Source organism: Catharus ustulatus, chromosome 1 (genome assembly GCF_009819885.2).
Source record: "Catharus ustulatus isolate bCatUst1 chromosome 1, bCatUst1.pri.v2, whole genome shotgun sequence".
In the NCBI taxonomy this organism is placed as follows: domain Eukaryota; kingdom Metazoa; phylum Chordata; class Aves; order Passeriformes; family Turdidae; genus Catharus; species Catharus ustulatus.
Genome location: NC_046221.1, coordinates 140,925,810 through 140,941,363, shown reverse-complemented (window position 1 = coordinate 140,941,363; position 15,554 = coordinate 140,925,810). Strand labels below are relative to the sequence as shown.

General features: G+C 34.9%; 1 protein-coding gene across 1 annotated transcript in view; it reads right to left on the bottom strand.

The window, feature by feature from the left end:
• Positions 1 to 15,554, bottom strand: part of RIMS2 (regulating synaptic membrane exocytosis 2) — a 387,858-nt gene that overhangs the window by 283,550 nt on the left and 88,754 nt on the right. The window contains exons 4-5 of the mRNA XM_033063078.1: positions 13,858 to 14,068; positions 6,153 to 6,164 (exon numbers count right to left, since the gene is read on the bottom strand). Coding sequence (XP_032918969.1) covers positions 6,153 to 6,164; positions 13,858 to 14,068 — 223 coding nt within the window. The remainder of the gene's footprint in view (positions 1 to 6,152; positions 6,165 to 13,857; positions 14,069 to 15,554) is intronic.

The window sequence follows — 15,554 nt, the reverse complement described above, 5'->3', positions numbered from 1 at the left end:
CTATCAGGATGGGAAAAATAGTTAGCAAAACAAAAACTGGTCAATACTTTCACCAGACTCTCTCTAAATCAACTCCAGTGCTTTTCAGAAATTCAGTACTATCTAAAACCAAACAAGCTACTTCTAATATTACACCACCATAGTGTCTATGTAAAGGACAAAGTTTATAGTAAGAACTAGTGTCTTTTACACTGACTCTTGAGGGTGAAAAAAAATTATACAAGTTTTTGGGCATATAAACCCTTGCTCATCTAATACAGAAGTACAAATATGACTGTAAAAAGAATTTCAGACTCATTTTCATAGTCAGTTATCTGTATGTTCTTAAGCAAGAAATATATCCGAGTATGTTCTTTAAGCATGGAGCATAGACAACTTAAGAAAAGTCTTCTTACATGGATCTAAACCCCCATGTAGCCATTGGATTGAAATAGGTAAGACCATTTTGAAGCTACATCACGTAAAGTTGTTTTATTTTTATTTTCCCATTAAATTTCAAGCAGAAGCTGGAAAAGGACATTGGCGTATCCTAGGAAGACATTCCCCTTTCCTTGAACACTGTGGGGGTAAACCAATAATCTGTGCATGAGAAAACAGGCCAATAGGCATTGCAAGGAAAAAAAAAAATAATAAATTCCCCAACATCTCCAACAACTCAAAGAAGTTTATATAAAGCTGAACTGTGGACTACAATGTAATCTCCCTGTTCTTTAACTGTGATGGCCAACCAACAGTGCATTTTTGGTATGACAGTAAGGCCCTAAAATTTAGCAACACGAGATGTAATTTAGAGAAAACATTTGTATGCCAATTTAACCATTAGTAGGAGGTATGTATATGCATATGCATATGTATATGTATAGCCTTCACCAGGATTTCAGGCAAGTGTAAGTCTGCTACTTACAGATTTTAAAACCCATGTATACTGACTACATTCTATCATGTGACATTATTACAGAATCGAAAATAAAGCTGGGTAACATTTTGAGTAGAGGGCATTAATTGCAGGATAATTTTGACAAGCAAAAGGAGAACCCAGTATTGAAATATGTTTGGCCATCCGAGAAGTTTGTTCACCTTCTGCTACTGGAGGTGCTTCCTTTAGTGATCAAGGAAACAAGAGTGCAGTCTGAATGCAGTCAGATAAAGGAGAGCAGCTTAGACAAATGGATACGTGAGAAACAGGATCAGAGAACAGGCTCGGACAAGTGGCCCAAGTGGATTCAGGAAGATCTAAGCTGCAAACTCTCTGAATTACTTTTAGCGATCCGAATCTGAAAGACAATACTCAAGAGCTGAGGAACATCATTAAGCTTCCCACAGCAAAGAGGTATCTCAGAAAACAATCCTATATAATAGCTGGTACAGGAGACTTTTGTCAGAGGTATTCTAAGTATAGGAAATATTCTAGTTTTTCTGAGTCTCTTTCTAAAAAAGGGATTTTTTCCAAATTTCAGTGACATGAAAATTAATATATTTCTTTGTTAAAAAAACCACACAGAGCATACACAGGCCATGAAAACCTTAATGAGACTCTGAATGTGTTTCTTCATAAGACACAAAATCAGCTTGCATCAAGTGTCAAGAATAGGGTAAGAGTTTCCCCAAACAGATATTTTCCAATGGCAAGAAGGCAGAGATAGAAACAACCTATGGCTTCTAAATATTTCTCACATTTGTTCAATTCCAGATGACAAAGTTGTCAGGTGCTGTGGAAGTACAGACCTATAACACTGATGGTTTAGAAATAACACAGAACTTGGTAGGGCCCAGGACCTTCTCAGAATGGCAGAAGTAAAATGAGAAAAACCTTTTCTCTCTTTTAACAGTGAAATTTTCCCAAAAAGTGACAGAAAACATTATCATCAACAACTAGGCCTCTCCTGACTGGAATTAAAATGTTGATTACTTTGGAACATGGTGAAGAAAAACTGGGCAATAGGAAGTTTTAACTGTAGTAAGATAAAGGGATGGAGAATAATGCCCTATGATAATTGCTCTTTATCTTTTCTACTGCAATTTTATATCGAATTGTTTTAGAAAAAAGGTCTTAGGTCTGTGAAGGTTTCAGGATGGATTTTTAAATACAAGCTATTTGTCTATGTTTTAAAGTATTTCAAAATTAATAAGATTAGAAAGTTATAAGACTTACTTCAAAGAAAGTGCCAAATATTTTATTTCCTTGCCCAGGAAATAAAGACAGAACAAAAAGCCAGTTACCTTGCATTCCTCTTCAGGTTTATCCTATACAAAATTATAAACAGTTTCGGTGAAGGCTTTGATCTAAAGCATTTTAAACCATATTCTCTAAAAACAAGTTCCTGAACCCACTGAAAGATGAATGAAGCAAAAAAGTATCAGAAGCTCTGAGGGCCATGCCAGTGCTAATTTCATGTCACTATAAAACTTGTCACTTGAAAACAAACATTAATAAATATGAACCAATGTATCTAAACCTCAAATGTGCATAACAATATACTCCACTGGAATTCTATCAGCTTTAAAAAGCCAGATAATGACTAGCAAAGTGAAGGAACCACATTTTCCCCTGTCAGCTCTTTCCAAAAATGTATTAGGTTGCTTACTGATTTGTTGTCTCCAAAGTATCAGTGGTTACTTTAAAGTCATGGTCTTCAAGCAAAGGTACAAAGTGTATAGTTTCATATAAGTTCAGGATAGCAATCAGTAAAAATTAAAAACTCTACTACTTTTTCATTTCCTACTATTTAAAATGAAGATATATTTTTGCCCAAACTGCATTGCACTTCCTAGTTCCTCATCAGTTTAATCACACTTCCCATGATTTTCAGTGATACAGTCACAAAATTTCAATATTCTAGCTAATGGTGTTGCTCATTTCAATAAAGTTATTTGATTAGGAATATAACTGTCAAAATCTAAGTAAAAAGGAGATAATCCTGTGTATCTGTATTTTTTTAAATCCATTTCATTTTTATCAGCCTTAATTGACTCTGGTTTCTCAAAGAAATCTCTACTTCATAGTCACATTTTGACTGAAAATTAGGGACAAAAATGCAGGAAATATTTTTAAATGTACCTTTGTTTCTTAAAGAAAAAACATGCAGAAGTTGGAAAAAATTCACGCTACTACTATTCAATTTTAAAACATCGAATTGTTCTTTTGTGGCACACTGGGATCTCAATTTTGTAAAAGTACTTCTTTACATACCTGACTAATGAAGGACTGAGACATTTGTGAGTTATTCCCATATTCTGTGTGGGAAGAGGCACAGTGAGCTGTAAACTCTCAAGTGGTATTAGTATCATAGAACCATAGAATGGTTTGGGATGGAATGGACCTTTAAAACTCATCTAGTCCAACCCCCCTGCTGTGGGCAGGAACATCTCCAACTTGACTGGGCTGCCCAGAACACCACTCCACCACCTCTCACCAGCCTGTTCCAGCATTTTACCTCCCACATTGTAAAATCCTTCTCTCATATCCAATATAAACCAACCCTACTTCAGTGGAAAACCATATTCCCCTCTTCCTATTGCAGCAGGACCTGCTAAAAACCTTTGTCCTCATCTTCCTCGTAGGACCCCTTAGGTGCTGGAAGTACTTCCCAGAGTCTTCTCTTGGAGTTGTTTGACCTGGAGAATTCTCTCAGCCCTTCCTCACAGGAGAGGTGCTCTGATTCCTCTAATTATCTTGGTGGCCTCCTCTGGACTCACTCCAAGGTCCATGTCCTGTGCTGAGGACCCCAGAGCTGGGTGCAGCACTGCAGGTGGGGTCTCACAAGTGGAATAGAAGGACGTGTAGTGCAAACTCCCTTCTGTGCATTTTTAATGGTTCAACACTAAAACACAGTCAGGATCCAACATCTAACTGCAATACCACTACCTTTAACAGCACGAGTAAACTTCTAGATGGTTGTCCCAATTATTCAATTCCACGTGTAGTCACAGCTTTTCCCTGAAATCTTAACCTTTATCAAAAGATGCAACAAGATTTCTACAGGGGACACACTAAAATATGTTTCTAGTTCTTTACAGACCTGATGCTTTGAATACATTTCATTTTCCAAAACCATGTCTTTTTTAATTGGGTCCAAAAGACATTAGCAATCACCAAATATCTACAGCTTTATCTAGGAGCATTTTCTATTGAACTTGCTATTCTATGGTTGCAAAACACAGAATAGGTCACCTAAGAAAGACTGGAATTCAGACCTTCTACATTGACACTAGAAAATGAAGGATATAAAATAATATTATGACTTTACTACGCATATTAATCTACTGATAAATGCTGTAGCATGCAAAAAACTGTACTGTTTATATTAAAGGTACCTATTTTGATAGTATCTGCGTTCAATACACTAGGGCATTTAATCTTACAGTTATACTAAAATGTAAAGAGAAATACCACTGCTGTTCTTCCTTTATAATGTCTATAGTTGAGAAAAAGTTACTGGTTTTTCTGCCTTCATAACTTCTAAAATATCTATTTCAAAATCAGCAGAAACAGACATTACATAAAGCAACTTAAGCCACTGTCCTTATTCATGGAAAAAAATCTAACTAGTTGATCAGCTAGGGAAATTCCTATCCCTTTCCTCCTTAACCCATGTACATGGTAAAGCTAGACAATAATATAACCTTATTACTGTGACCTCCTTCACATGTTTTTTTAATTTTATCTTCCAGGTGAATTTAGTATTTGACATGGCTCCAACACAGACAACATCACAGACATCAGTTGTTGGACTGACTGTGGGAACAAACACTTTAAGCATGCATCAATTGCTGGCAAGATTACACAGAAAGGGTCCATTCTTCAAGGAGAAAACTGATCCTTTTTTTATCTGCTTTTTGTATTTGACATCTACCTCTGTATTCTACAAACTGCTGTTACTTCACAGCTTTTGAATTTTTATAGCTTTTAACTGTGAAAAACTCTGATGGTGTAGGCCAAAAGCAAGCTGAGTACCCTTAACAGCCTGGGGCACCCGTAGATGGCCCACCTCAAATGTCACTTGCCTCTTACTAAAGATATGTCCTAAATGGTAACAGCTGCACATGGCTTACAACTTCTGTGTGAAGCAAAGTATTTCTGAACCATATGTGTAAGCCAAATGTGAGCCTTGACACTTCTATAAGGAAGAATAAATTACATTTTATTATAGAAAAAGCCATTCTCTGTATACATTAACTAAAAGTATACAACTTTAAAGAATTTCTTTACTCCATCTCATACAGGAACTTATTTGCCAAGCATTACAGGGCAAATTGCTTTTGTAATTTTAGTTCTTTGGAATACAGCAGAGAGTTTGATAGGAGAAACTATTTACAGTAGCTCATGTAGCTTTCTCAATACTGATATTTAGAAAACAATACGCTAATATGGTAAAATATTGAAACGCATCCAAGCTTATTCCCAAATTCAGATTTATACTATTTTAAATCTTGCTAAAATTAAAGATCAAAATATTTACTGTATCTGTAATATTATCAAGACAAACAGAATGTCAGTGACATGCATAACATTTAACATTATTTCAACATTATGCTGTATACAATATGTGCACTATATTTTAGGAAAGCCTATAAACCAGTTTAAAATATATATATATATATTAGTGGATGACTATGCCATTGCTGGCATATTCCTAAATGTTTAGGATAGATATTTTTTGTTAATATTTGCTGGTATCTAATTGTATTGTCACTGACAATCAGAACTGAACTACCATGCCAAAAAATATTGCAACCTAAAATGTTGAGAACATACATATCAGTGTTACAGAGCGGAAAAATCATTAAGATCACTTTATGCCACTTCTACAAGAACACAAATGAATTTTGTCGAAGAAACACCTATGACAGAAATGACATTTACCTTTTTTAAGCTGCGCACATATATTGCAAAAGCAAAGGAAAGGCAGGGGCATGCTCACAAAAGCTGCAGAGAGGAATATCATGCATACTCTTCACAACAACTCACAGGTTATCAGTAAGCTATTTGAAAAGCAGTTGAGCCTTTTATGCCAAGCATTGCTTTCATTCTAATGACAGTAATTCCTCTTGCCTTCAGTAGGAATTACACCTGTGTAAATGAGAGCAAATGTAGGGCAGGAAATAAGTCTACCATAAATGAAAAGAACTTTAAACAGAAAAAAGGTTCTAACCACTTTGTCCTCCTGGAGTTCATATCCACGAAAGCAAGAAAGAAAGAACAGGGGGGAAAAAAAAAACACAAATAAGGAAAGAATCACTTTCACTTTGAAAGCAAATACTAGAAATTTTTACTAAGATAAACAAATAAATATCAAAGGAAGTAATATGTATTTTTCTTACTTTCCATAATGATGAAGGAAATATACTGAAAATAAGCAATCTTAATAATTTTCATGATTCTGTCATGAGTGAAATTGAGGCTGCTGAGACATAAAAAAACTGTACAAAAATGCTCAAATCATTTTCATTTAAAAAAAACTTGGGAGCCATGCATGAATTATCTTCACAAAAAAATGGGTCACCTCATCAAAAGGATGCAGCATTTCGCTCATACCTTGGACTCCAGTACTGCAAATGATTAGCATTTATCAATGCTTTGCACTTGCAAAGAGTTCAGTAAAATTAACAATGTTTGTTTACTAGAGACAAATACAGGATATTTAAATAGCAAAATTGCATGTTGGTCACTCAATAAATCTTTAAAATCCTTGAGTTATAAAGCACAAGGAGACAGAGTTTGTCTCAAGTGTTTGCTGCATGACATGCCAGGTCTATAACACATACACTTTCTTTTTCATACTCATCAATATTAAACACAAACATTCCTATTTGTTGTTTTCCTTGAAGAAATTATCTTTTTAGCGATCTAAAATTGTAAATGGAATAATAGTTTAGGAAAAAAATATTCAAAATATTTTCAGTCAAAAACATTCCCTATTTTAGTGAATGAAGAATGATGATTTTTAGCTGGTATTTTAATTTCACATGTCAATACAGAGACTAAATCCAGCCACTTGGTTAAGCATTGGCTGTGCTGGGAATACAACTGCTTATCAAAAAAGGGTGACAATTTTATAGATTTGTTGACCCAATACCTGTATGACATGTAACTTCATAACATGCAACTCTTATAGAAGGCTTAGGTTCCCTCTAATCCTAAAGTTGCAAACAAACAGGAGAGAATACAACAGAGGCCAAACAAGACAGGCAATAAAACAACATAATATACAAGGAGAAGCTGAGGGAGATAGGCTTGTTTAGCCTAAAGAAGGATGGGATAAGGAAGGATGTGGGAAGATGGGAACTACTTGCATCCTTCATCTGTTTGAAGTTTAGCTATAAGAAACACAAAAACAAAATTTACTTGAAGATACACAGGTAATAAGCAAAATGCAACAACTAAAGGATTATATTGCATGTAAGAAAAAAAGAAAATCACATGAGTTGTTAATCATTGAAAGAGGTTGTACAATGGGGTTAGGGATTTTCTCTCCTAGGAGGTTTTTACAGTTCAGTTGAACAAGGTCCTATGAACCTCATCTGACTTGGAAGCCAATCCTGCACAGAGCAGGAGATTGGTCTGAAAAAACCTCCACAGTTCCCATCTGACCAGTTTATTCTCTAATGCTATGTTCAGTGGCAAAAGATTAAAGAATTTTAAAGATGCTATGGGTTTCAGTGGTATTCTCAGTTATATAAGTAGTAAACAGCATAAGAAGCTATCTAAATCACAGGACACACATGCATTTTCACTCTGTGTGCAGAGACATTTTTATGCTCAGTACCAGCTGGTATCATACTTTCCTAGCATGGTTTCCTGTCCCACTGCAGTAATAAAAGCGTGTTCAAAGACATTTTATATGGAAACATCTAGAGTCTTGATTTCTCATCCTCACCTCTGAAGAAATACACTCTTATTATCCAAGAGAATTATATTTACGGATTATAATTCAAAAGCCTGGCATTCACACTTCGATCGTAAGAGTAACTAAGATTTGATTCACACAATCCACTTATGTTGAATAATGCCCAGAATGAAGAATCTCTTTTCAGAAATAAGCTACAACATATAAAGATATGTGAAGTTCAAGAGATGCCATCACCCTTGACCCAACACCTAAGATTTCCTCCAGCCTCTCAACTTCCTCCACACACACTGTCAAGCATTCTTGAGTTCCTAGCAATACACTGCAAGCAATGACATGACTGATGAGAAACAGCCTAGTCAGGCATTTCAGGAGCAAAGACATTAGAGAAATCATTCAATTCAGTTTTCAAAGAACAGTGGTGTTTGTCTTGCTCCATATGAAAATGCAGATATATTTTAACAGTGGTTTTAAGGAGAAAGGTTTTACGTCCATGATTACTCAGACATACAGAAATGTTAGCAAAACTAGTGGAACTCCATCCCATACTCAAAATAAAACTAGAATTCATCCCTTATCCTTTTTTCTAAAATGATCTGTTACAAGGTCAATCTGGCATTTGACTGCATGAGCCGAAGCTACTCTTCAAGACTGTATTTTTCACACTCTTAATTGCCTAACATTTTAAGTCTGGGTGAAATTGTGAGTTCTTCACTGTGTCAGGATCATAACCTCTAAGGTTTATGAAAACTTTGCAGTAGTGAAGAGTTCAAACATGTAGCCTCTGTTGAAACTGAGGCCATCATTTGCTGTTTATTGAGATCAAAAGAGCTATCAAATGTTAGTAGTTTCAAATAACTACAAATAATAACAGAAATATTTTGTGTAGCTGTCATTTGAAGGGAGTGATCATATGCACATAGCTTGTATTAAAATCACAGGGGTTTTTTTAACAAGCAAGAGAAATCCAAGAGTCAAAGAAATGCGCATTCTGAACATCAGTTCTGCTAGGCATTAGTTTGCAAGTAAAGTTTACAAAGTAGAATGGGGCATTATCTCCTGGTTCAAAACAGTAGTTGTGCAAGGTTTTTACTCTCAGAATTAAATGGAACAATTTGAAGAAGTGCTTTGCTGAAGTGTTATGCTGGGAGAGCACTGCTGCTATACTGTCCCTGCAGAAGCAGGGTCAGCAGCTCAGGCAGGGCCAGGAGGAGGCAGAAAGGGTGGCACGAGACAGGTCATGCTCCACCTGCAGCCTTGTGTCTCACAGCACCCAAGGATGAGGCCCAGGATCCAGGTCCCCAGCAAGGTCCATGGTGATGAGGAAGAGCTGAGGCAATTCAGGAAGGCAAGCCTGGACTGGGCTCAGCAAGAGAACCACCCAGGCAGCTACAGGGCTGGGGCACTAAGGCTAAGCACTGAGCAGCTCCCAGGAAAAGGACTGGAGCTCCCAAGGGAGCATACTGCAAGTCACTCTCACACAGCTGCTGCCCCAAGGCTGATCCCAGGCTAGAGCTGCACCACATCAGACAAGCCAAGTTCCACCAGGAAAGGAGTGGGGAAAGTTGCTAAGGACCATGAAGTACACTAGCTGAACTTTTTAAAGAATAAAGAGGTTGATCATTCCTAAATTATCATCATTTAGAGATGTCTTAACTATCATAGATGTTCCTGTGGCATTAACATTGTTCCAATATAATCAAGACCAGATTTAAGATTGGAAGTCTTCAACATATCTGATAATACAAATTCTATTCTATCTATGGGAAGACTGGGATGTGAAATTCATCCTAATGAGAAACATAACTTTTACACCCTCCAATTGTGAATTTACAGCTTCTTATTCAGAAGTGAAATGTCTTTGGAATAATTTTTTGCTCACTTTCTTTTTTTCAGAGATACCTGTTCTCCAGAGAGATGAATACAGTTGCAGGTTATCAGTTTTTACAGGTGTTACACGGATTAAAACTGAAAAGAATAACTACACAAAGTGTTTAGAGGAATCTTTCCTCATATTTGCAGTGTTATGTGTCTTTTGTAGAGAAGTGCAAAGTCAAACCACATCTCCTAATGACCAACTTCCTTGTATGCAATAACAAATCATGGAATTTATTCCAAATATTATTGACTTAGAAAACCTGATTTTGACAGACTGATTCTTTGGTGCTTGCTAGTTCTCTACAGAATGAAATTGATTATGCATTACAAGTATGTTACAATTTTGTGTTTTAACTCCATACAAATGATCACATTTAAGTCCTGCTGTTAGAATCATTCAGCAAAGCGAACTTGATGGTCTTATCAAAATCAAACAGTCCCAGGGGAAAAATGAGAATGCAAAGCTTGTACTGAACCAGGGGAACTGAGAGAAGTTCCCTTACACCTTATGTGCTTCCCATTTTGTTGTTGATCCCATAAAACAACTGAAAATCTTACTTTGTCCTTCAAAGTGAAAGAAAGAAGGATGTTTCAGTGGCTCCAAGTGATAATAAGTTGCCAAATACCCCGAAAGAAGTTATTCAGCATGCACTAAGTTAATTTTTCAGACAAGCATTTTTATCTTTCTGTACAAGTGAAAGGTTGGTTTAGTCAACTGGCATTCTGAGGGGCTGAAACTTATATTTGCTGCACACAATGTTTTATCAGTCTGGAAGCTGTACTCTTTCAACATTTTAGCATTTAGATTTCTCACCTATATAAACCTCATTGTCCTGTCTACTGACTCATTCAATGTGCATTTCTGTATATAAATTAATAAATAATGTTTAGAAGGAACAGGCATATATTTTATATATCAGTGGTATTCCTATTACTGAGAACAATTACTGTTTGCCCTCACATGATTTATTATTTCAGTTTTAATCAATCTGAAACCATTCATAAACATAAAAAATAACACTTCAAGATTTTTTTACTCCCTTGAAATTTAAGCCCCCATTTAGCTAAATATACCCTTCACCAAGATAGTAAACTGTACAGAAGCAGAAGTGCCACCACTATCATTTTTATTTGTTTGAGCTAGAAGGAACTCCCACATAATGATAATTTTTGTACAGCTTGAACTGAATGCTAAGGCCCATATATTTAAGGCACTTTAATGAAATTGAAAAAGGAATAAATCATGCAAACATTTTGAGAATCCCAATCTGATGTTCTGACAACAGTCAAAACATTTCCTCTCCCTGCTCCTACTCATGGCCATGAACCTTGTAATAAGTAGTCAGCCTTGAGACCTTGGAAAGAGGAGTATTCTTTACAATTCTCCATCACCTGAGGTGCATGCTGCTAATACTGTCTGTACAATTTAGGAGCAGAATCTGGAGTAAAAGGCAGGAGTTTAGCCTGAAACTTGCTATTATGAAGATATCAAACAGATCCACCAAGGAACAGTGTAAGTATCACCTTATATAAGTTTCAAACAGTGCAAGTATCACCTTATAAAAGGTCCAAAACTGACAAATATATGTATGCATATACATATAATGTGTCAAAAAATATATACTAAGACCCAAAAAGGGAAATTTAAAATAAAAAGCTATTAGAAGCCATCCTTCAAGAAACTGAAGTTGTATTCAGAAAAGAAGAGAGGTAAGAATGAGTTCTGGTAGAACAAAATAGCTTTAATAGAATAATCAGTGCAGGCATAAAGCAGGGCATAAATAGGAGACTCTTACAGTCTTAGATCCTTTTTGTTCATATTCATAGTCATTAGGAAGGTATTTACTGTAGAATATTATTTTATGCAGAATAAACTGGAGGACATACTTTATAGCTTTTCTGAAATGTCAGTTCAAAGTGAGTCAACAAAAAAATTAACAGTTTTTTTAAATTAATTATAGTTAGTGTAAAGCATCTTCAGTCTAAAATAATTAACTAAAATAATTATTAACTGCAATACAGACTTTCATTGATAAGTATAAAAGTTGGCAAAAATACCAAGATAGTTTTAAGGAATTTCGACATTATATCAGTTGAAAAATAGACAAATGAGTCTGACATCCACATTGGACAGATTTTTAGAAACTCAACTACGCAATAAAATTAGCAAGCATATGAATAAATTATGGCAAAATGTGGAGAAGTCAGAATGGCTTTAGTAGAGGGAATTCACATCTGTTACATGTATTAGAATTCTTTCAAGTAGTCACAGAGAAAGTGAGAAAAATGGGATTTATTCCTACTGCTCAGTTGGGATTACAGACTTTTAAAGAATCTCAGCTGCTAAAGAACAGGAATAAATTCACCCATGAGAAAACGTAATGAAAGTACAAGAAGAAAAAAAAACAGGAATAAATGGTCAGCGCTTTTTTAAGAGAAAGTTTTCACCAGCAAAGCCTGACAGAAAATCAGTCTAGAAATACTGTGTTCAAAATACTCATAAATTATCTAGGCTAAAAATGAATTAAGGGCAGGAAAATCTCACACTAAAATAGCAAAAGTGATAGGAAAAAAAAGGCAGTTGAGAAGTGTTTCAGAACAGTCTCAGACTGAATGGAGAAGTCAACTTACTGAAAGACAGATTTCAGTCAGTAAGAAAAGCTATCTGCAGTGAGCATGGTGAAGCAGTGGAATTACCTAAGACTCTATGGAACAATCTCATTGGAAATCTGTCAAGTCAGACATATCTGTCAAGTTCAGATGATCCATCTCAAGGAGAATCTAAATGGTGTATCAGAATGTTTCATTTGGAAATGAAGCATTCTTCCTAATGCTATGTTTGCAAGGATGTAGGCATAATGACTCAAATATCTGTCCTAATTGGCTTTTATAACCAGATAAAATTAGTTTGGAAATTATTATCCCTCTTATTACTAGCAACATGACTTAGTTATAAAAAAAAAACCAAATAAAATATGTGACCTATTGAAGGCAACATTTTTAAGTTACCTTAATGAAAACCAAGGCAATTTGAGACATTCACACATAATCTCAGTAACTTTAATCATTAGGAGCTATTATTACATTTTTATAATTTTTATTATTCTATACTTTGTTAAATACTTCAGTCCATTATTTAAACCTACTTTTCGATACTAGGCAAATAAATACATAACATATATATTCTTTTCTTCTACCTTACAATAGATATTTACCAATTGCATGGTATTTTCAATGAGCATATTACTGAAAAAAATTAATTATGGGAATAAACTATATTAGAATAATTACATTAACAAACATTAAAATATTGTATTTTTTATAAAATACATATTTTCACAAAAGACTAGCATAATACTCCTTGAATATTACCATATGTCTTCAAGTATCTGTCAGAATCTGAGAAACATTCTGTGTATCAGATCCGAACACTTTATCTAAAACGTTGATTTAAATGATCTCAGAAAAGTTTTGTGATTACATCAGTTGTGTTGAATTTCTTACCCTATCATTCAGCTTTTTTAACAATTCAGATTGCTGGTTTACCACTTCTTATACAATAAACACCAGCATATACAGAACAATTTATGTTAGTGCATCTACTTATTTTCCAGAAACAGGTTAACATTTGCATGTGTATGCACAAATAAAGATATGTAATGGATATGTGTGGCTATGTATAATAGATAATAAACATTTTAAAGCACAGTATTATTTTATATATAATGTTCTAATACTAATTTTACAGTAATACTATACAGAGGAGCCTAGGCAAGCAGGAAAGAAACAAATCCTTGCTCTACTTTGTAATAATCAATGTCTCAATATCAACATCACTAGATCACTGGATATACCTCTGTTTCTCAAATAGAGACTCATCCTCCAACCAAAGAAATGTACTTGCATGAGTTTGTTAGTCAAAAAATGGTATGCATTAACTTAAAAGCTATAATCACAAATTCATATGCAATTAGAAATTACATGAAATGAGGACATGCATCTTAAAAGTCCCTGAAGCAGATATCATTGTCTCCTTAAAGGAAATGTGTTTCAGTAGTTATGTGATTCAGATTCATAAGCAATGATCCTGAGTTTAGGAGAAGCCTGCTGTTAAACTCTCGTAACTCCATACCTTATTTGACCGCAGAGACACTCTTCCTCCGCAGCGCGCACAGAATTTAGTTTGGCAATACGAACAGTTATGGCCACAGCCATCAGCAAACTTTGTTTTGTGGCAGATGCCACAGGTTGGGGCATCACCCTTCTGCTCCTGGTGCTGCTGTGATTCTTCACCCATCTTCTTCACTTGCTCCTTATACATCTCAAACTGCTGATGTAATTTTCTGCAGAAGAGAAGAGATCATTAGTTGTTGTTTATTTTTGCCCATAAATACTTCACAGTCACTAAACCACAATCATTTTTACAATTCTCACAATCTGAGAAAAATACTGTAGAGTAAAGCAAACATATTTAATTTATGACACTCCAGAAGTGCTACATTCAAGAATTATTTCTTTTTCATTATAACTAAACTCTAGGAGGAAACTCAACATTGATAATATTCAGCTCACAGTCCAGCTGTCACAAAGATATGTAGCTTTGCTTTAGGATGGGACCAGATGTTTGCTACAAAAACCACAGCTGGAAACACAGGATAAGCAATCCAAGAGCCCATGGTACTGAACAGTAAACTGGCTAACCGAATTCATTCCTTAAACTGCAATTTTACCTAATTCCACTGGAGAGATGTAAATATGTTTTCTTGATCAAGCTTACCTTCATTTCTCTAACAAAACCGCATAGAATAATGATTCCAAAATGCTTTTTCAATGACTTTTCAATCACTGAGTTTAAGCCCATAAATTACCTTAAGTTATTATAAATCATTCAAGCCATTCATGTCATTGGACAGGAACTGTTATCTCATGTAAAATGTAAAATAGACAGCCATAGGTGTAAAATCCAGGAAAAATTGCTTAAGATACACACAGACATTTACCATCTACTTCCAGAACTAGAAACAAAGGCAGCCAGTGGCAATGCATGTACAGAACTGTAAAATGTAAATTGATCTATATTTCTGAGACCACAATCATCAAATCACAGTACATGATAATGGGAAGTGTCTTATGGTGACCAAACCTACAGACATGTTTCATAGCCTATAATGGTAGGTTTTTATTCTCAAAAGCCCTATTTCTAAAGGTAAATGATGCCATAGGAAATTTAATTTTCATTGTAAATAGCCATAATATTTTAGCTTTCGCAGATTCTGAAAAAGGGGGAAGGGTGACATTGCATATCACAAAAGCTTCAAACCCATTGAGGAAAAAAAAAGAACTTTGACTTCTCTTTTTTTAATCAGTGTGATTTAAAGGGGTCTGAACTGTGATATTTAAATTCTTAGCATGGAATTCAACTAGCCTAATTTTGCAATAGAGATTGTAAAGTCTAGTAAATTAGAAGTTATTAATCTAATTTAGGTAGATTTTTTAGTTCCTTGAATAAGTTCATGCAAAACCTAAAGAATTAGGTTCTTATTATGAAACATTAAAAAGGTAACATAAGACCAAAACAAAAAAGCAAAAGGCATTTATTTTTCCTTAGAATTATTCTTCTTGAGAATCTTGAGATTAAGTTAATAAAAAACACACATGAATCATAAGATAGAACAAAAAAATAACCTCCTAGAAAACAACTAAATCCAGAAGACCAGTTTCCTTAAACATAAATATATCCTTTATATAGATCACATATAAATTAACAATGCAAAACTATTTCATGAGAATTTTCAGAGGTGCCTACCAAAACAAATGTTACCTGACTCA